This window comes from Pangasianodon hypophthalmus, chromosome 8 (genome assembly GCF_027358585.1).
Source record: "Pangasianodon hypophthalmus isolate fPanHyp1 chromosome 8, fPanHyp1.pri, whole genome shotgun sequence".
In the NCBI taxonomy this organism is placed as follows: Eukaryota; Metazoa; Chordata; class Actinopteri; order Siluriformes; family Pangasiidae; genus Pangasianodon; species Pangasianodon hypophthalmus.
Window position 1 is genome coordinate 14038361 of NC_069717.1, and position 23226 is coordinate 14061586.

The 23226-nt window shown below is 39.3% G+C and overlaps 1 protein-coding gene across 3 annotated transcripts in view; it reads right to left on the reverse strand.

Moving 5' to 3' along the window:
- Positions 1–5669: 5669 nt before the first annotated feature.
- The window catches only part of grid2 (glutamate receptor, ionotropic, delta 2), a 392977-nt gene continuing 375420 nt past the window's right edge, over positions 5670–23226 (reverse strand). The window contains exons 15-17 of one of the 3 annotated variants that reach the window (XM_026919501.3): positions 14648–14888; positions 10086–10308; positions 7811–7937 (exon numbers count right to left, since the gene is read on the reverse strand). In XM_026919501.3, coding sequence (XP_026775302.2) covers positions 10126–10308; positions 14648–14888 — 424 coding nt within the window. In that variant the 3' untranslated portion in view covers positions 7811–7937; positions 10086–10125. Of the gene's footprint in view, positions 7938–10085; positions 10309–10495; positions 10577–14647; positions 14889–23226 lie in introns of all 3 variants that reach the window. The other 2 variants (XR_003403097.3, XM_026919491.3) reach the window with 2 other exon arrangements.

A 23226-nucleotide genomic window follows, 5' to 3' on the forward strand; every position in this document is an offset into this window, starting at 1 on the left:
GATGATGATGATGATGATGATGATTATTATTATTATTATTATTATTACTAATTACCAATAGCCTTAAATCCTCAAATACTTTTTTTTCAAATACTTTTAAAACCTTTTAAGTTTTAAAAAAGAAAATAAAGGCACAGAATTCTAACGTTCCTTCTACTATACACACAAGAACACGATTAATTCATATGTCCTATATTTGCAAAAAGCTTTATACTGAAGCAGAAGCAGAAGATGACACTGTGATAAAAAAAAACTTATCTATTGGGTTATTTTGTCAGCAAAAACATCTGCCCACATTTCTTGCTTCTCTGATGGCTAATACCACACTCTGAACACAAGTCTTGAAAGCTGTATCAGTTTCTGTCTGCACTGTTCAGGCAGAAGCGGATTTGAAGAGCTGCAACAAGAGGCGCGAGAAATGGCGCATTTCCGACGCTGCACCTTTGTGTTGTGGATGTATTCATGAAGCCGTGGCGCCTGAGCGCACTGAGCCGGAGCCGCGTCCAGTCAGCCTGCGTGGCTTGGAAGAGTTCCTAAAGCAAACAACAGGTTGGATATGGTTGCTGCCGATTATTAAAGTGTCTCGGGGACAAAGAGGACTCTATGTTCCATTGGACACGCCAGGGGGACTCTTTGGACAGAAGACACACACTGGGGCTTCAGCGCGAGCGAGTCTGCGTGCTGCATTCTTTATTCCTGTCGCCCAGGAAACGCCCACATATCGCTTAGCTGATAAAAAAAAGACACACAACAACAATAACAACAAGTACAAAAAGCCCCTACTGTTAAACTCTACTTTATTAAAGTAAATCTTTCAATTTCTACAGAAAATATATCATTTCCCCCTTACTGCCATTGAGTCAATCTAAAATGATAATAGCTATATTAATCTGTTGTAGTCATAATCTAAAAAATTGTATGACATCTATAACAATTTGCTTGCAGTTTAGGCATTGTGATACCAGACCTCGAGGCAAGGACATGTATCTGGACCCGTCCTCTCACCTCACCTGTTGAAGCTGCTGTAAAAGTTCAAACTGAGCTCAGTTTTGCTTTACTGTTGCTCACATGTGAGTAATGTAAAGCCCTGTGCATGGCAGGTAGGATAGACAGACTCTAGGACATTTCACTGCCAGTCAGAGCGCCTCAGGCTTACATGCGCCCTCTAGTGGTCACTCAGCGTGCTGCAACATAACGTGCAGAAAAGTTGCAATAAAGGGCCAGAGACTACCAGAAAGTCTACTTAAACCAGGGCACGTCATTTTCACTGTCTAATCTGGTACATATTACGTAATATAAACATCAATATAATTTCAGATAATATTCTTATAATGTTACTTTCCCAGAAGGTGTTGTATTACTATTACATCACTCTAGTTTTACTTTCACTAGACAGCCTCAAATGAAGTGTAAAAGTTTAAAGGAGAAAACTGTAATTGCCATAAAGGCCCTTTTAACTGTGGTGATCCTAGAGACTGTGGGAGCCCTAAGGAAAAAAAAAAAAAACATGAAGCCCTTCTAACTCTTCTGTTTCTTACTGATTGTACATACTGGAGTTTTTATGGGGTTCTCATGTTTCCCACACTGTATTCCTGCATATTGTAGTTATTTACAGAATTAATTATATTTGTTTAATTTTATAGTACAATATAAAAATACAATATGAATTGTATTTTAAATTCACTGTAGGCTAAGACCCATGATTTTTTATTTTTTTTGGTAAAACTTACTCCATACTAAAGGCCTGTAGGTTATAGGTAGCAAAACAATGACCTGACTAACCATGTAGCTTCTTGGAATAAAAGGTATTGTTCAGGTACTAGTCATCATTTGACATCTGACATTTCTGTGGATTTGTCAGTTGTCAAATGTAATCAGCTTTTAAGGGCCCCCTACTGGGTCTACAGGCAATTTGCTCCTTTGCCTATACTGTAGATATGACTGTTACATCTCACTGTTACAGCACTTCTGCTTAGCATTGGGGATTATTTAGAAAAATTTATTTAATGTCCGAAGTGCAATAGACCACTTATGAGGCTTTCCCAGATACTACTGCGGTACTAGTGAGCCAAGCTGTGACATATGTCCATTTGTCAGATGACTGTCATGAAAAAAGCCTACCAACTGATTCTCAACATGACATCTATCTGTCATACATCTTTATTTCATATTAACTAAGTAAGCAACTCATTATATGCCCTTTTTTATTTGAAGATTTTGGGTATGTACCAGTGTAATTATTCTGAGGGGCATTTTCCAATGCTGAATTACCAATGTGATTACCTAACCACTTTCCTTCTCCTTCTGCCGAGCTACACTCCTGAGCTGCCGGTGATCCAGACCCCCCTACGCTCTGGACCAGATGAGCATCACTCCTGAGCTGCTGGTGATCCAGACCTCCCCCCCCCTTCACTCTGGACCTGTCCACCGGCAATGCTTCACACTGCCCCGAAAACGCTTCAGCTGTTTTCCATGGACTACACCAACACACATTGTACACACACACACGCACACTACAGTGTAAACCCATATGAGGATGGGTTCTCTGTTGAGCCTGGTTCCTCTCAAGGTTTCTTCCTATCACCATCTCAGGGAGTTTTTCCTTGCCACCGTCGCCCTGCTTGCTCATCAGAGATGGCACACACACACACTTCACTTTACTTTTGTTTGTGTAAAGCTGCTTTGAGACAATGACCTTTGTAAAAAGCGCTATACAAATAAAAATGAATTGAATTGAATTGAATTCTTCATTAAATTAAATTAAATTAAATCATTAACTAAGAGTATTTCATAAAATGTCTTAGCTAAAGGAGTAAGTAAATCCATTTGTAAAATAATGAGTAACCTCGTCAATTCCTTATTAGGTAATTCTTTATTTGGATTAGGTGTGTAGTAATTATTATTATTATTATTATTATTATTATTATTATTATTATTATTATTGTTGTTGTTGTTTTGTACTCATTTTGAGGCTTGATCACTGTTATGTATTTTCACTCTTCACCTAACAAAAATTATTAACTTTAATTATTAGGCCAGTCTGTAGTCATGTAGTTATGACAATATGAATTATAATGATCAACCATGTTTAAAAAAAAAGAGATACAGAGGATTACATACCAGCTGTGGAGACTGTGGTGTCCACCAAGTGAAGCTGTTTTTCCTAATGCTGTGGTGTGATCTAATATAAACCCTGTGAGAGAGTCAGGAATGAGGAATCAGAAGTGGTTGGCTATTGAGTGTTAGTGATTTCCCTCTGCATGTCTGTTTGCTACTATGAGCTGCACATCTACAGCACATAGATGAGAAATATTTCTTGTAACATGGTGGAAAGAGCAATTTACATATGGAAAATGAGATTTGATTTGAGAGTCGACAAATCAGAAGGCCTCAGGAGAATACTAGAAAGGGGAAACTAACTCACGTCCTCACTGTGGAAGGCCAGGGGGATGAGGAGTCAGGAAGAGCAGAACATTGCATTACCTGATCAGGAGATAGAAGGAATCTGGAGATAGAGGGGCAATGCCAGGCTAGAGTGGGAGTGCAATTGAGAGTTATAAGAGACGCTCTCATGAAATGACTAGTCCTTATGTTTAATAATTATTTTTTCATATGTTTCTTATTAAACAGCCTAAACACTATTGCAAAGCAATCCAACTGGGTCAGAGCATTTCCAAAACAGCAGGTCTTGTGGTGTGTTTCTGGTATGCAGTGGTTAGTACCTACCAAAAGTGGTCCAGGGAAGGACAACCGGTGAACCGGCAACAAGGTCATGGGCACCCAAGGCTCACTGATGCGCGTGGGGAGCGAAGGCTAGCCCGTCTGGTCCGGTCTCACAGAAGACCTACTGTAGCACAAATTGCTGAAAAACTTAATGCTGGCTATGATAGAAGAGTGTCAGAACACACAATGCATGACAGCTTGCTATGTAGCCACAGGCCAGTCAGAGTGCCCATACTGACCCCTGTCCACCACCGAAAGCACCTACAATGGGCACGTGAGCATTAGAACTGGACCATGGAGCAATGGAAGGAGGTGGCCTGGTCTGATGAATCACGTTTTCTTTTACATCATGTGGATGGCCAGGTGCGTTTGCGTCCCTTACCTGGGGAAGAGATGGCACCAGGATGCACTATGGGTTGAAGGCAAGCCGGCAAAGGCAGTTTAATGCCCTTGGCAATGTTCTGCTGGGAAACCTTGGGTCCTGGCATTCATGTGGATGTTATTTTGACACATCCCACCTACCTAAACATTGTTGCAGACCAAGTTCACCCCTTCATGGCAACGGTATTCCCTCATGGAATTCCCTAATGGTATTCCCTAATTCCCTAATAATGCGCCCTGCCTCACTGCAAAAATTGTTCAGGAATGGTTTGAGGGACATGACAAAGACTGCAAGGTATTGACCTGGCCTCCAAATTCCCAATCGAGCATCTGTGGGATGTGCTGGACAAAAAAGTCTGATCCATGGGGGCCCCACCTCACAACTTACAGGACTTAAAGGATCTGCTGCTAACATCTTGGTACCAGATACCACAGCACACCTTCAGAGGTCTTGTGGAGTCCATGCCTCAATGCATCAGAGCTCTTTTGGAAGCACAAGGGGACCTACATAATATTAGGCAAGTGGTTTTAGGGTTATGGCTGATCGCTATATATATTCATGTTTATCTATACTGTATATGCATGTTATCCATCAGTAGAATTTACCTCTGTGCTGTGAATCAACTTGCTGCTTCTTGCCAGATTTGGTTTAAGTGGAGTCAAGGCATTCATTAAGTTTCTCTTAACTATGGAGTTTGGGAAACTGTAGCTAAACATTATTGATTTATATTTTTGCAAGTAGTATCACTTTGTACCATCAATAAACTTTCAGTAGACATTTAACAAACTATCAACTGACTGTGACAGATCAGTGACATCTGACTGACAATTACTAGATAGTTGATTATAAAAAAGTGTTACCAGGTTACCTGATAGATTAACTAAAACAACCAAAGTAATGCAATATATAGCCTACATTGTTACTCATCAGTGAAGCGGTATTTCAAGCTGGAAAGCCTATGAGAATAACTCTTTACATTAATATTTGGTAACGTCAAAACAGAACTAGCAATGAGCGCTTCAAACATATACAGTCAACCCAGTAACCATGATCATAAATGTAGGATCAGAAAAATCCTTCAGCTGTGAGCAATATAACTGTAAATTAAGGTATTTTTAAAGTATAGCCCATATATTCATATGATCAACAGTGATGAGCCAAGAACTTGGCCTTTTGAAGTGTTGCGAGGAGCGAGACTGGAGGGGGTTGTACATGCACTAAGTAGCCGTGGCTCTTCTCTAGTCACTCAAGCATGATACGATGGGCTGCTGTGCTATTCATTGTGTGCCAGAGGGCATGACGCCTGGCGCACACGCTCAGTGATCATCCAAAACCAGCCCGGACCTTCGATCACACTACCTGGGGTGTGGTGTAGAAACCATTGCAACTGAAATCGAGCATCTCAACTTTTGCATTAATCAAATATCTATGAAATAGCTACCATGAACCAAGAGGGAAAAAAACACAGAGGACCTCAGTTACTGATGGAATTGGCCATTGCAGTAAAATGCCAATACAGGGGCTAAAGAGAGTCCTCTGATACAGCAAAGACAATTAAACCCACTGTAGAAAACATGTTTATTAGACAAATTATACACAGAAAGCTTTGCCACTTGTAACAGAGGCCTCAGTTTGTTCCATTAGAATAATATGCAACACATACAACAAAATAGGCCTATATTAAATACTGTACATTATAATCAGTTGAAAATGATCAAGGAACTCCTGTACATACTATGTAAGAAATTAAAAATGTTACAGGCTTAGCAAGTCTTACATGTTTTTTTTTTCTTTTGGAAAAGGATTTTCATTCTTACTCATGAATCCATAACTCAAAAAGAAATGAAGTTAAAATGTGACTAAAACTGAAAGCTTAAAGGCTGTCTTATCAGAGGGATTCTGGGTAATTGGGTTAGTGTAATGGTGGCTAATGCAATGCAAGGCTTTAATGTTAAACTCTATATCTTCTTTAATTCAACAAAAATTATCTCCATGTAAAATATACATTTTAATGTCTCTTCAGTTTATACTAAATAAAAATCTTTAATTTGATACTAAATAAAAACTTTTCCTATTGTCATTCATAGCTTAAGAAAAGTACATCTAGAATGCTGTCATCAAAACACTGTTGCTTTTCTCTACACACAACATTTGCGAATTAGTCTGAGGATAACAAACTGAAAGCTCATTCTAAACAACTAACATTAGTCATATTAATACAATGTTAGTGAAAACTGTTTGAATGTTTTTCATGTTTTTGTTTTTTTTTTGTATTTTTAACTTCTCAAAATGTGTCTTTTTTTAACCTGTCATCACACTTTGATGGCCTTGTTTGAACAATTAGCACTTTTAAAAAAGTTAGATAAATATTACCCCTTACTGTTTATGAAAGGAAATAGAAAGTTATTTCAAATAATTCCCCAAAATGGGCTTTCTTGTCTGTACCTTCAGATGGCCTGGTGTCAGTTTGAGGACACATGAAGAATTAAAAAGAGCCCCTGGTCTAAGACTTCAGAAACCTATAACACCTAATAGTAAGATGATGGCACTGAAGCAATCTCAAAATGTATATATAAAAAAAGAAAAGAAATAAAATATAACCTGCACTAATCTTTTTTTTTCATGTTTAAACTTTCTGATCAAACACATTCCACACAAAAATGAATTGTTCTATTTCAAACAAAGTAAAAAAAGAACACATTTAGAGGCCCCATTTGAATTTGTCCTTCTATCCTTTAACTTGGTTTATGTATATTTTTTCATTACTTCTTTCTCTTATACATTGTCCAGTGTGTAAGTGAAAAAGTCTCAGAGAGACGGCACAGCCAGACGTAAGGATGTCAGAAGATCAGTCTATATGTCTCGATCTCAGGTGCAGTGTAGAGCAGCAGAAGAACTTTATTGTCTAGCTATTGACACCCAACTCACCACACCACATGGCCTAACTCAGTACCGAGCACTGACCAGCATAAACTGAGAAGCAGACAAGATTTCTCAAATAAGCCTCAAGTTATTGCAGGTCTGTAGGTCAGTCTGCAAAGTGCAGTGTTTTTTTTTTTTCCCTTTTTGTCCGGAAACCAAAAGAAAACAAAAGAAATGTAAACATCCCATGATTTTTATATTCATACAGTCTTTTAAATCTCTCCCCACAGAGCTAATTCCCAAAATTCCATGTGAAAAAATGAAGGCAAAGTCATGTTTACACAAGAGATCTTCCAACAATCACGACGACAATAATGAAATTTATCATCATCCTCAACAGGTAGGTGAGTTCAGGCAGGACGAGCACCCCCAACAGCGAAACTAAAAAGCGAAGCTTTTCAAAAGCAAAAAAGGACAAAAACCAAAAAAAAAAAGAAGACGGGTATTTACATTTGGATCTTGTTTTGCGTGCGCCTCCTCATATGGAGGTGCCCCGGTCTGGATCGTTGCCGTAGCTAAAGCTTGGGGCTGGTGTGGGCTGGTAAGGGATGCTGGACATGGTCTTGATGGGGCTGCGGAAGAAGCCTCCATTGGGCGCACGCTGCCTGAAGGGCCCGGCGCCAGTCCGCTGGTCGGGCATGGCGCCGAAAGCGAAGCCGGATGCTGCCTTGGCAGAAAGGCTGCGGCTCAGTGTCTGGATCTGTTCGGGGATGAAGGTGGTGGTGGTGATGTGTGTGTTACGGAAATCGCTGATCTGCTCCAGGGCCTGGCGTGCTGCTGGCAGTGAGTCCATGTCCAGTGGCGTCAGATCCATTGAAGAGGTGGAGAACTGCTTGTGCGGGCTCTCGTCCTCCGTGCACAGGCTGTTCACACGCCGGTGGAGGTGCTCCAGGTCGATCTCCTTGTCATCCTGAGACGAGGGGTTGAGAAAGGTAGGAGAGGTGGAGTGGGGAAGGGGTGGGGGAAAAGAGAGAGAGAGAGAGAGAAAGAGAGAGAGACAGACAGAGAGAAAGAAAGAAGGAGGAGGGGTGAGGGTTGTTACAGGAGCAGCAGGAGCAGAGGACAGAAGAAGTAAGGGGTATAAAAGTGAGGAAAGTGGGTGTACGGTCGGAGGAGTAGAAGTATAGGCGAATGTGTTAGTGTGAAACAAAGCATCGTGGTAAAAAGAGATGATGGTTAGCAGACACGGAAGACGTGAACGGGTGTTGTAGAGGTGAGTAATGAATAGGGCAAAATAAGTCATATATGTGTGATTATAGAGATTTAAATGGGAACAGGATTGGAAAGACAGAGTAGTGAAATGTAGTGCAAGTTTTGGATTGCAATGTGAGCAGCATGAGTGAACAGATGTGGGGAAGAGAAGGCAAAAAAAAGGACAAATGAACTATAGTAACAAAGGCAAATGGATATTTTTGCCATGGGATCAAGCATTGTGTAACAGTAATGCTATTCTTAACTGGACAACTGGTGACTAAAACTGTTGTTTTAAAATACTACACTACTATGCAATTATTATGTCATCAACGTAACCCTTTATAGTATTCAAATGGCTAAAAATTTAAATGTGTGTCCAGATGATTACATCTCACACACCAGTTTGAGGTTATTTTAACAGAAAGAGATATTAAACAGTAATGCTGATGAACCTGCTTTCAGGGTCCCATCCACAGCCACACCCTTAAAACACATATGTACACCCTTCCAATTTGATAAGCAACATGACTGCCAATCAAATACAGACCCTTCTTGTCCTGATTGGTTGTATGTTGGTGGTTTGTATCATTTGCTTGTTCTCATGTTCACAGAGATTGGGGCATATTGGACCAGATTTTTTCATCTCTGAGCTTATGGTAGCGCTGCTTAATATTAATGCCAATAAGGTCATCAAAGTTGCTTATTAACATTCCCCAATAAGTTGATTTTTGTCAGATTTGTTTGATTTTTTAACCAACCCCTATCATAATCACCTCGGAATTATATATTTTTTTCTTGAATCATGCTCTACTTTCACACATACACACGAGAAGTCATAACGTCTGCAGTGAGACTTTTGGACAAAACAGCAGCCCAGCTGGCAGAAGAAGCCTGAAGGGAAGCCTAATCTCTCAGAGAGATGTAGGGACAAATGTAGAGGGTGCTCATGGGTACTTGACCATATAGATCAGCAATGGAGAGATTGTAAAGGAAAGGGGCATATGACAGAGTGAAAGAGCTGATTCGAGCAAATAAGAGGAAGTGTGGGGATCTGTATATGGTTTGTGTGCATGGTGTTTGTACCTGTGCAAGTGCATGTGTGTATTTTTTTGGTAGAGGAGGGTTGTTAAGGGATGCGGCAACTTTGCTAGCATGCACAGTCTTTGCCTATGAGGTTCCAAATTATTTCCTAATGTGAAGATCACGGAAAATCGATTATACTGTCCATTTTAAGAACACCATTTAACTGCTTTGAAGAAAAGAATTCATGTTTTTCTGGCAGCAAGACATTGATGACCCTCATGAATCTAAGCTCAGTTTTTTATTTTTTTAATTTCACTGATGTAGTTGCTCCGGTGTGCTCTAATGTATCTACTGTCAGCTATTTAAAAGTAACATTCACATCAGTTCCAGCACTAGGCTTTTCTATTTTCTATTTAGCACCATGTTTTAGATGTTTTAGAAAAAACAGCATTCTTAACTGAAAATCAAAGCTACTGTATATTATATCAGGATTACTGACCTCCAGTTGGTTTCCTTTTAAGCCTGTCTGGCACTTCCCCTGCAGGTACTTTTCAAAAAATTCTAGTATAATAAGATTCCAATCTATAGACTTCAAATGTCAAATATCATTGCACATTAGTCACCATTAGATATAATCTAATTGTTGACATTTCTAGAACATCTATACAGCAATGGCATGTCTAAGACTCGTAATCACCCTGCATAATGAAACCTCTGGAAATCCTCTCTCAGCAGGCAAGATGTATTTATTTGTGCTTTACCTATAGCAGAGCCAATTCAAAAGGCAAATTGTGCACTTTGTGGATTGGTGGGGGTTTATTCCACTTATTCCACTACCTACATGGGCTTGAAGCTTGGTGCGTGCGGAGAGAGAGGGCGGCTCAGTGTTGGCAGAAGACGGTTCGTGATGGAATAGCAAACGTGTGGCGCAGGCTGGAATCCAGAGGCGGGGCACAGCATGCAGGCGACAGGTGATTGGATGTGGGCCTAAGCGTGAGTGTGATGTCACTCCGAGGCTCATGACAAGGCTCGTCTTGCCTGGCAGACGGCCCATCAACTCGTGTCTGTTCAAGCCAGCAGGCCACGAGCCAACAGAAGGACGGTGGGATGGACAGATGGATGGATCAGGCAAATGGGACGAGGGAGAGGTCGTTTAAGAGAGGTGGGAGATGAGTAGAAAAAGACAACAAACAAAACAGTCAGAATATAGACTTTGTTTTGGTTCTTTTCTATTTCCAAGGAGCCAGATACCTGGAAAGGTGAGATGGTAAAAATGGCATATTGCATTTCTCTCCCTCGCCCGCTTTAACCCCCTCAACACAGAGTACTTATCTACAAAACAAAACAAAAATAAAAAAAACCCAAATAAATGGAATGCTGTCATCTCAGATGAAGACAGTTAAAACTTTTATGACTTGTTTTTTTGCTGCTTTTTGCAGAAAATCAGACAGTTCCTTAGGTCAGAGTCATGATCAACACAGAAGATTGTGTGGCGCTCAGCAACGTCAGTTGACTTTGGTCCATTAGCCATCATTCCACATGAATATAATTTAGTTGACAAAAACTCTTGTTTGTCAATACTACATTTTCATTCTTCCGCAAAGAGCTTTGAAAAGCAATAGTAGCATATCTTTTTTAAAAAAAATATGGAACAATTATCTCATCATCGTTCGAAGATGTTCAAATAGGACATGCTGGACTCCACATAATCACAACAACAATGACACAGCAGACATCTGAAGTCACTTTTCTCTGGTAAAGGACACAATTTGGCCAGTGGCATGGCTTGCTCATCACACTGTGCATTCTCTGTTTCTCCTGACCCCAGTGGCTGTCTATCTCCTCACTATTGGCATGTGTTAAGAAAACATGGCACATTTAGAAGGAAAAACAGATTCGTTTTGATGACTTGTCATCTCACACCAATTCTTGACACTGCAGTAAGAGGGCTGACTCGGAGATCACAGAGAAGCAGAGAGTGGAAACAGGGTCAAGCTTACACCATGACTTATGCAGAATGTGACAGTGTGTGTTAAGAGACAGAGACACAAGCACAAACTCTTATTCTACTATTTTGGTGTTTCAATGCACTTGATGTTAGCAAAGAGATATTACATGGAAGGCAGTTAGGACAGGTTAGAAATGTGTTAAGATGCAAGGACACATTGTTTGGAAACTATGTTGTTGAATGAAATAAAATGCAGACAATGGAAATAGAGAGGTTAAATAACAATGATTTAAGTTTAGGCCGGTATGTGACAGATTACTGATATCCATACTATGATGGTAACTACAGCAAACATGGTAATGTGGTATAAGTGGACATCTTAGCTTTTATCTTTTGTTTTCTGGCAATCAGTTTGCTCCAACCATTAAACTGATTGATCACTGGACTGTGAGTAGTGTGCTCAGTGATGTGTGCCTGTGTGTGTAAGCTCTGCCAAGCTTCAAGTCTGATGGAACCTTCTGGAAGAGTGCTCTGAAGACCCGCCTCAGCGTGATTGCACCACAGGACTTGGGAGGAGGTTCAAGTGTGACGGCCAGCCTTCTGGAAGCCACTTTAGAAATCCTCACAAGAAATCAACTTTGCATTTCACCTTACATTGCTAATCAAATCAAGCACTACTATTAATTACTCAGTACATACTGTGTGCTTATGCGTACTCACAGCATAGGTATGCATAGCCAGAGCAATAATTAGAGCATGCACAGTTGTTTTTGGCTTAAATTGAATCTACATCTGTTAGCTATAAACATTCAATTTATACAACAGCCTGTATATGAGCTGTAAACATAAGGCAGTGATCTGAATATGAATAATTTCAGAATGATGTTAAACTCATGTGGGCCTACAGTTTTGTTCACCAGCTGTCCATCATGGTTTAAGATTTTTATTTTATACAGGAAAAAGTTCTAGCAATTTATTAAACTGTATAGTGCAATTTGTGCTTTAATTATAAGTCTAAATGTATACATGGAGAGACTCCAAAGTCAGCTTGTGTACAATTGATTTTTCCCTGCTCATGATTTACCATTAAAAAATGGGGATAAACTATTTAATTATCCAGAACCAGTCTTAAAAAATGACAGGAAAATGAGAACTTCAACAATTTCAGGTTCAAGGAGCATATGGGAGGGCCTAATAATATTATCAGCTGTGCATTCAGGATCTGCTTGATGGCAGTGATATCAAGTGATTCCACAGTAATACGCAGTAAACAGTTAAAAAAAAAAATACAGTACATTTTCAATATAATCCTTTTACAAAATGGTTGTCTAATGTCCACATGGCCAACATTTGGAGGGGGCGGGACTTGCAGGTAGTGTCAGTTACTATCAGAGAGTTCAAACCCCCTGCACAAATCGTTCCAGATTCATATGTCGATTGGCTAATCTCCTGTTTTTGGAGAGAAAAGATTGCACTTTTGGCCTATTTTTGAGTGACTCGCACTCCGATGTTAAACTGCGGCGCTCCTAAGGAAAATGTGTAATGGTTGGCAGGTCTGGTAATATAATATAATCAGAGTAAATGTCACTAGATATCATGGCAGTGTAATACAGTGTCGAGATGATTTAACTGTAATATCACACAAGCCTGCTCCAAAGAATTTGCGCCTGAAAATTCTTGATCAAAATTATTTCGTGTCTGTGAAGGCAAGGCATCAGTGGCCAGGACCATAACAATTTTTTTCTGGCATACTATGGGGCGACGTGTGACCTCTCTCTCTCTCTCATTACCAGATGAAAGCTGTTAGAAAGACTTGAGAGGAAAAAGGTGGTTCAGTGCAGGGCCAAAGCTATCTCTAGCCGTAGCTACTGTATATTCTTTTTGTTTTTTTCTTGTCTTTCAGATATAGCACTTATTTTGAATTGTTTCTAAGAAGGGATTGGGACTTGATGGATTCGATCAGGTTCAGGCATTACCAGACAACAGGAACGGGGTGGTGTTCACTAAAATATGTGTAATTTGACATTTGAAAAGATGACATGAAGCAATTAGGGTTAAGTCATTCCTTCACCCAGAAGCTGTTCAGGTGATGTGGGATTTCAAAAACAGAAGCCTTTAGTACCTCTTATGTTGCTTCAATTTACACTTAGTGACATGCATCTGATTTTATAAGTGGGCAATAAAGCAAAACAGAATGACCATTGTGAACGTTCAAGTGCATTAAGTGTCCTAAGATTACAGCTTAATTGTTATCCCTGAGCTACCAAAAGGCAGAAGTATACTTTGTTTGATTTTGCCATTATTTTTTTAACATTAACAGAAAATATCAAAAAAGCATTAGGAATTTTAGTGCGTGGAGAAAGTACCAATAAAACCAGACTGAATCTTTGAGATATTAAAACCAGTCTTCCAGCTGCTGCTTTATAGTATTTCTTCGATTTTAATTTATTTTTGGTAGACCTTGCAGGAATTACAACATTGTATTATTACGAGAATGCACTTGTGAGAACATCGATTTTATAACACCTGTTTGATCTATTTTAAGATCTCCTTCATGGCAAGTCCCTGAAAGAACATTTAGTTCTTTTCTTTGGAGAGTCTGTATTTATGTCTTTGTCTCAAAAAACATAGCATTCTGCTTGTCAGCAGGGCTCTATTTTACGAGCTTTGTATTTAATGATACACTGTATGGCCAAAAGTTTATGGACACCTGACCATCACACCTACATGAGCTTTCGTTCCAGATTTAGTCCCCATTTTGCGGTTGTAATAACCTCCACTCTTCTGGGAAGATTCTCACCTAGATTTTGGAGCATGGCTGTGGGGATTTGTGCTCATTCAGCCACAAGAGCATTAGTGAGGTCAGGCACTGATGTTGGGTGAGGAGGCCTGTGGAGCAGTTGGCATTCAGTTCATCCCAAAGGTGTTTAGTGGAGTTGAGGTCAGGGCTCTGTTCAGGCCACTCGAGTTGGGCTCCATTCCAACCTTGGCAGACCATGTCTTTTTGGGTCTTGTTTTGTGCACAGGGGCATTTACATACTGGAACATATTTGGGCCCCTTAGTTCCAGTGAAGGGAAATTGTAATGCCACAGCATACAAAGACAACAGATACAATTGTGTGCTTCCAACTTTGTGGCAACAGTTTGGGGAAGGTTCACATATGAATGTGATGGTCAGGTGTCCACAAACCCTTCGCCATACAGTGTAAACAATCTAGTCTCCTTACAAGATATTATTCTAGAAAAACAGCAGTATGCATGATTTCATGCTGACTCTAGGCAACCAAAACTGAATTTAAGCTAGTTAATGACTGCAACTGACAGACTTTTGAATCCTACTTTAAAACCAGTAGATTTGAAATTGAGATTTGACATTTTACATTAGCATTACACTTTTACATGTTATTTGTGCCCACCCCCTAACCATTCTCATGAAGTTCCCATGTGATTCTCACCTCCTTAGAGGGCACTCTGGAACCCTTCCTCCGTGTCCACCAGGTCTCAACAGTGGCAATAAGACAGGACAGCACCACACCGGCTGCAAGCACAAAGAACACGCCAGCAAAACTGTGGATGTCCAGGGCACTGGCACTTTTCTTGGTGCCCACGGCAGAGTAAAGATCACATGGGCTTTCTCTGGGCCACCACTTCAGCTTCAGGATATCCATGTCCCCATTCTGCTGCAGCTCCAAGATCCTAAACACAGCATGGAGTAGACATGTGATCACAGATACTGTACTGGTGCTGAGCCCAAAGCTGTGAGCAATAAGGAGCTGATTTAACCCATTACATAGTTTGTATCAAAGTCCTGACCTGATCAGAGGTACATGTCTGGGACAAACAAATGCAGGCTTAATGGTTTCCAGTATTTTTCAAACTACGTGGTAGTGTATGTCTCATTACCACAAAACATTGACAAAACAGAAAACAGAAAACCTGTTTATTTAAATCTCATTTATGATGGATGTTAATTGGGGCTGACAGTCAACATTAATAAAAAGCATGTATTTTTGTTTAAGGCTTTCTTTTGTCAAAGATGTTTGTAAAATAAGCTCTAAATCTGTGTTATTCATGTGACAACTTTTTCAATTTGTGTTTATGGGTTACCAACATAGTTGTGTATCAAATCAGCTTATTGTTTGCCTTAGATTATGAAACATGCTCTGAATGAATTATTTTTTATAATAACGTTCCGCATTCTTCTTTACACAGAAATACATCAAAATTCTTATCTGTATCTTATCTTATCTCTCGTATACTATAGACACTACAGAGATTAGGCTGAAAACACTGCAGAATACCTTTAAGTAACAATTTACCCAATAAAGAAATAATACATATCTGGCATTCCATTGTAACTGACTTAATAACTGTTAGCCAGATTTAATCTTCTATAGGATTACTATCTCATTTAAACTACACAGCAGAGGTCTGTGCACTACACCATTATCCACTTTTTATGTTCTGCCCAGTGGCATCTGTTGCTCAAATTTCTACTCCATTAGCCCACACTAGGGGGCAGTGTCTCCACAAAAATGCAGGCAGATGACAGTCTAATTCCCTGTCCACCAGTCATGAGAAATGAGCATGTTTTAATGTAGAGGAGCAGTTTGCACTAATGCCACTGCATTGACAAGCGTGATGATGAATACAGAACGCAGAGCTTTATCACAGTCTCTCTCATTGATGGATTGTTCTCATCGCTATCTCTTGGACCTACTGCAGGGAGCACCACTACACACATTCTCTGACGGGGACTAATAGTGACCTGCCAAGCATATGCACTCACACTCACTCGCAAATACACGCATACGCAAATGTACACATGCAGGGAGGGGCAAAATCTTACACTGCACAAACATGTGCTCATACAAATGCAAAGAGAATGTGTGAATTGTGTGTGTAATATGTGTATTTTCATGACATACACTAGTTGAAAAAAAAACCCACTAAAAAAAGATAATAGTAGCCTTAGAATTATATCAACATTTTTGAAAAGGGAACCTTGACCACAATGACAATTATAACACCTAACAGCAAGTCTCTCAGCAAATAACAACCTTGTAACTTCTTTTCATACAACAAGCCAAGCGAAAGTAAATAAAGGTTCTACTCATCGCAGTAGTCCTAGCAACTGATAAAACAGGATTTCAGTCAGATGAGAATTTATACTGAACATTGTTTAAAAAAAAAAAAAACTCTCATTCTTAACCTGTCCAGTAGAGTGTCGAACAAACTACCTTGCTAACTGTTCAGAGGCTTTTTTTCAATTAGTGTCTAATTTTCAGTTAGTCAGCTTTAGTTTATCAGTCATGTGGTATCAGCAGTATGGTACTGCTAATCTTTGAAAAATGAACTTTGAAAACTCAGTGTAATCTAAATGCCCTTTCTGAAATGTTTATCAGGTAACTAAATGGGCTATGTGCTGCTTTAGAACCAGACTAACCTAAATGACACATTTTAAAAGGACAAAAATAAATAGCACAAAAACACAGGAGAAAAGGCTGTCAGATTTTTAGATGTGTGGCCCTTCATGGATCTGCTTTGTATCTCACTAACTGGTAATATTTAGCAAGCTGAAGATTGTGCATACAGGGCGTCATTAGTACACAATTAGCCTTTGTTTGTGCAGATCACCGTATGGGAGAAACTTGGCATGAACCCACAGCAGCAGAATCTAATGAACACAATCTATAATTATTACCATGTAGATGACCGGGGCAAAGTACTGAGGGTGCTATGTAACAGTGGTGCACTGAATCACTGTCTGTCCTTCTTTGAATTCTATTGGTTGTAATTCTATATATAATACTACATTGAAGTGCATTCATATAAATGTTATCATGTGTTACTTAATGCTGAAGCAAGCTTTAGGGTGCTTTCATTTGTGCAGCACTTAGCCTGTGTGAATCAAACCTGGTGCATTTTCCTCATTGGTGTGGTTCATTTCAGCAGTGAGAACACAGGACTCTCACTGGGGTGCAGACCAAAACAACCGGTCCAAGATCAACCGAATGAGCTTGTCTCAGTCTGGTTCCAAGTGAACGTAAGCATGGTTTGATTGCAGAGAGAAAGCAATTTGACCCTGAATTGATCCAGCTTCAGAAAGTGAACCAGACATGTTGTGTATTTTTGGATGCAGAATTTTTTTTTTGTAGATGCAAGCTGCTAAACTGACCCATGAGGAGCTAACTGAGCCATAGAAAAGAGCTGTAGCACTGAAGAAATGCCATGTGTTCTGAAGATTTCAACTGATGAACAAAAAGAGAAAAATAAATGTTGGATGCAATACACAAAACATTTTAAACTAGTTATTTATAAAAGCAAATATAACTGCATCATTAATTTAGTGATAGTGCTGTGTTTCTGTGCTTGGGTGATTTCTGTGATCACACACTTGTCAACGATTTGTTTACCTCTGTCCATTGCTGTATTTCTAACCAGTGAACGAAAGAGGTTCACAAATACATTTTCAGCCCAACATGCCCTTTTTTCACTTTTTGCTTCATTAAATTATGTTTAGTGTAAAACCAAAGCAAACTAAACAGCAAACGAACCAAAACTTCCATTTTGCCCTGATACAAAGTTGGCAAAGTTAACAAATATTATTATAGCCTTCCACCAAGTGCAACACATGAGATATTATATGGTGATATGGTATTATATTGTTCTACTTCATATTGTGTTCTACACATAAATATAATAGTTTAGTTAACCATACAGCTGTAAGTGTAAGCTGCTTTTCCTTCATGTTATGAATCACAGAGGCAGTAGAAAACACACTTCTTGGACAAATTATATATCTCTATGCATTCTCTCACCATCAGCCCCTTCTTTTCAAGTGAATCCATTAGATGCACTGGGGATGCCATATAATTAATCAAAGGATACAACTTGGAAGAATGGCAAGCCATGAAAAGGCAATCCACAGGTCATTGTTAGCTTCATATTTTCTTTTTTTTCCACCTTATTACTAAACTGCCTGTCCATGGGAACCTACAGAATTGTTCACTATAAAGTGTGTGGCATTGGATCATTCATGACTTTGCAAATTAGCTCTCCCTCCACTCTAGCATGGCTACTATTTATAAAAATATTTAAAGGAAATAAATATCTTGAGGATGTAGATCTGAAGGTTTGGCAATGACCTTGCAGGCTTTTAGCTGTTCCCGGGCAAATTCACGCCCCTGTTGCCTAATGCATTAACCTCATGGCACTTGAGCAAGTAGAGAGAGATAGGATGCATAGGGATTGAAGCTGGGTTATACCTAGAAGAATTAAAAAGTCTAGTTTTACTCATTTGGATTCACTACTTGAGAGAGTCACGGCATCAAAGACACGATCTGTCATATATAATTATTTTTCAGAGGCCACAGTTTGAAGCAAAATTAACATATAGTGTATTTAAAACTCAGTAAACCATACTATATGGCTTAAGCTCATGTAGATAAATGAATTTGCTCTCCAGTAGCTTTACTGGGTTTCTTCACCATTTCTTCTGAGTGCCCAGCTGTTTTGTTAAATCATTAACTTCACAGACCCACTGTGTCTCTTTCTCCCTCCCCTCGTGTCTTCGCCTAAAGATCCAGCAGAGAAACAACACGCTACCAATTTGCAGCAGTGGGCCTTTAATATATTTATTAATTTTTCCATATTTACAGATGGACTGACTCTTGAGCTGTGCTTTTGCTAGCGTGTGGTGCACAGAGACTACATCTGCTTGACTAATGTGTGGAATATGTGCTTACTAATGCAAAGCTTTGGGAAAGAAAGTAAAGGTAAGAGAGAAACATCAAGAAAGAATAGAAGCTATGCTTATTAAGCAGGCTGTGGGCACCTGAGTTTTTGCACTGACACTGCTGGCCCTTGTCAGTGTCCCGTCAGTGATGACTGTGCATGTTTAATCAGCATCAGAGGCCAATCGGAGTGTAACGGTTCTCTGGCTGGGTGCTCAATGGAGTGAAAACAGTAGCTACATTTTTTTTGGTACATCCCAAACCACAAAAGCCTGATTTACTAAATTCCAAATAAAGAGTGCTAGTATGCATGTTTTGCATTGGATTATTGATTTGTGCATTAAGTCGGTGGTTGATTAGCAGGTACTTTACAAAAATAAATGATATCATAGCAGATCATGTCAGATAAAGATAAATGATGCCATATGGAAACATATGGAAGTTTTAATGAGGTTTAGGTGCTAATTCTTTCTATATCCATGGTGAAGTCAGATCTCAGAGACTCACAGTGTTACATTAGTATACCATCAATTAAAAACACTGTGACACTGGAATGTAGACGTGAATGTGCATCCTGTTCATAATGGAAAGAAAACATTTTCACAGTCTCTGTCTGATTGCTATTGGCTTCAGAAGTGCAAACATTTGGAAAATACTGAATATAAACCTAACTTTGAGTAGAAACACCCCAAACCCCAAAAATATCTAATTCTCTGTAGACCATGGCAGTTGTCAGCTGTAGTCTGCTCAAGTACAACTTTTTACAGAAGATTTAGGGTGATGTCAGGCAATCTTCAGTTAATCTCAGCTGGCTGTAGTTCTTCAGCATCATCTTGATGTGTCACAGCCCTAAGAGCTGGAAAATTCCCTCTGAACCTCCTCTCACAAATTGATAAAACACTTATAAAACAGTGGCAGTTGGCTCAGAACCATATCTAATTGTTGAGTTAAACGTCAACATTTAGCTTGAGTTAAACATGTCAACGTTGTCATTATTCACCATGATGATCTGTGTTTCTCAGTTTGAAAGCAAAAACTATGTGTTTCAGTATACCATTTGGATGTACATCTGCCCTAAACTCAGAAGAACTTCTACTCTTCTTTACGGGCATAGGGCAGGCATTTGTGTCTCTCTTCTTAAGGTCTGTCTGTCATGCAGTCTCCGCACTTGGCTATCCTCCCTCCTGGGCCCTCGTGCTCCGATTAGACTGTGGACTGCCCTAGCTGTTGCCATGGCAACCAGCTGCGGCAGAAATGATCACATGTTATTAGATGACTCTGACTGCAGGCGGACAAACTGCTTGATATGAGTGAGAAACAGAGGGAGAGGGACACAGAAAAAAGAAGAAGAAGAAGAAGGAGAAGAAGAAGAAGGAAAAACCAGAAGGCAGATATTTTTCGCAGCTGACAAAATGAATTAGAACACTGCCGAGGTGCCAGAGCTGTCCCTCCTAATACTGAGAGACAGCTGGATCTTAATGTAATGCTCCCCTCCAAACACACACAACACACACACAGGTTGGCCAGATAACCAAAACACTCCCATGTATAAGGAGCATGCGGTGTTAACACAGTGTATTTGCCAAACAACAGCACTGCTAGTTGCAAGGTGATAGGAAAGGAACAATGCTAGCACTCTGGAACAGCATGACAATGGACTCGAAATGTCATGTGTTCACATGCACAATTTGTTCAGAGGCTTTCACGCTGAGTGGTTAAAACCTGCTTGTGTGGGTGTCTGCCAAAGGCGTATAAGCAGCTCCACATCTGTCCTGTTAATGGAACTGCCAGTATGCAGTGCCAAACATCAGTGATTAGCAACCTGAAGTAGCTCTAATGACTATATTTCAGCATTTAGGTCAATATTATTAAATAGAAATTTCCTGAAGGTGCGGTATGGATCCATGGCCAAGAAGACAAAAACACTTCTGTTAATATATTTCCAAACGTCAATACGAGTTTTCACAGCACTCCACGAAGAATGAACAGATTCGATAAAATATCCATTGCCATATTAGTAGTGAACATTAAGGTACAGTAATCATTAATATAATTAAACATTCAAATTGATACATGGCAAGCAAGCCAAGCAAATCTTTTTATGGTATACATCTGCAATAAGTTACCTGCAATAAGTTACCCATCTGATTGGAGAAGTGCTCTTTTATGCTCTACTCATTCTGTTGGTGGAGTTTATTTAAAAAGGAGTGTGTGCACATTCATGAGACTCAACTGTCATGTCCAAAAACTGTTTTATTTCCATCAAATAACTCCTCCAAAAAACATTTATCGTAAGGACAAATATTGGGGGAGATATTAGGTTCAACCGAAATTGTAAAAATGATAGAACACTATTTCTGAAAATAATTTCTGGAGATAAAACTTAAAATGTAAGTATGGGTCCTTTCCCACTGACTAACAGAGACGTTTTGGCTTCAAATTTGAATCCCTGTTATGAAGTCCTCCAGCATATACAGTCATGGGGTCTAGCACATTGACCTTATCTGTATAGAGGGTACGACATAAACTGAAAGGGGTTTTCTTTAATTAAATATAAACCCAACCACTATACCCATGAAAACACTGAAAGCTCCTCAAATTCAGCTACATATCATAATAGTTCATAATTGGTCTCAAATAGAGATATACATGGGACACTTTTTGGTAGTTGGTAGTTGGTTCTATTTCCAAAATTTAACCAAATTACCAGTTACTAGGGGTGAATGAATGAACACAGTAAATGTATCGCACAGCACCACACATTCATGTTAATGGCCATGTGGTCTTCTTATGTGAGCTTCATATCTGACAGCTTGCATGTGCCTGCAAAGAAATAAAAACCTTTTGCTCTTGCAGGATTTTGGTTGCATCCCACGGGAAAAAAAAGGATTAGTTCACCTCTTATGTATTTGTTTAGAACATATTATCTGTTCATTCTGAAGAATGTATTTGTTCAGTTACATCCCTATTCGCTGTGGTCTGCTCAGTGCCTGAATGCCATCGTCTTCATCTATAATACATTTTGTATTTGTAAACTATAAAGAATTTACCATTGGGACTAAGAAAAGACACAGGGCTGTGTTCCAGTTTTGGGATTTTTTGCCTCGTAGTTAATCTTGACCTTAACTGGTAAAATTCTTAACTGGTAAAACAAAAGTATAAAAGTTGATGAAGTCAGTGAGCTGGTCAAATGACCCAATATACAGATAACTTTTATGGGTAGTGATTAACAATTGACAAATGCTTCATGAAAATACTCCTTCCATCCCTCCTTTACAGTGTAACAGCTATAAATGGACTTGATTTCACCAAGTTACTGGTCATAACCTGGAAATAAATATATTTGAACCACATTCAACTCCTTGTGTCTTAACCTTGGCCTCTATGTTAGACTTTGAGGGGAAAACCAATATTCTTCCTCTCTTCCTCTAGAGTCTTATAAACCTCAATCAATACTGGTCCACCATCTAAATTAAGAAATATAGTGATAAAGAAAATGTCACACTCAGTGTCAGACTGGAATTCCAACCTTGAGTGTGTAAGTAACAATAAAGAAAAACAATAACCAGAATTCATACAATTTTAAAAGTGAAATGCAATTATTTTTCAGTACTTTCAAAGTAAATAATCTTTTCCCAGTATTTTCCAGATTATACACATACATGTCACATGTCTTTGGTAAAAATGAATTTAACATCACACTCTCTTGAGTGTGTGTATGCGCTTCAGTGACGGTGTGTGAGGTTGTGCAACCTTTTTCTGTGTTTTGCTATGTGTACCTTACTTATTTTGACAATGTATAAACATCCTATTAATGTCGGTGTTTCCTTTATCTACAATTTGACTCACCTGGTTTCAAAAATTAGTCACATACACTCACTGAGCACTTTATTTATTAACATGAAATTATCTAATCAGCCAATCGTGTGGCAGCAGTACAATGCATAAAATCATTCTGATACGGGCCAGAAACTTCAAGCAATGTTCACACCAAATATCAGAATGGGGAAAAAATGTGATCTCAGTGATTTTGACAGTGGCATGGTTGTTGGTGCCAGACGGGCTGGTTTGAGTATTTCTATAACTACTGATCTCCTGGGATTTTCATGTACAACAGTCTCTAGAGTTTACCCAGAATGATCTAGGTAAAAAACATCCAGTGAGTGGCAGTTCTGCAGATAGAAATCCCTTGTTACTGAGAGAGGTCAACGGAGAATGGCCAGCTGACAGAAAGACTACAGTAACTCAGATCACCACTCTGTATAACTGTGGTGAACAGAAAAGCATCTCAGAATACA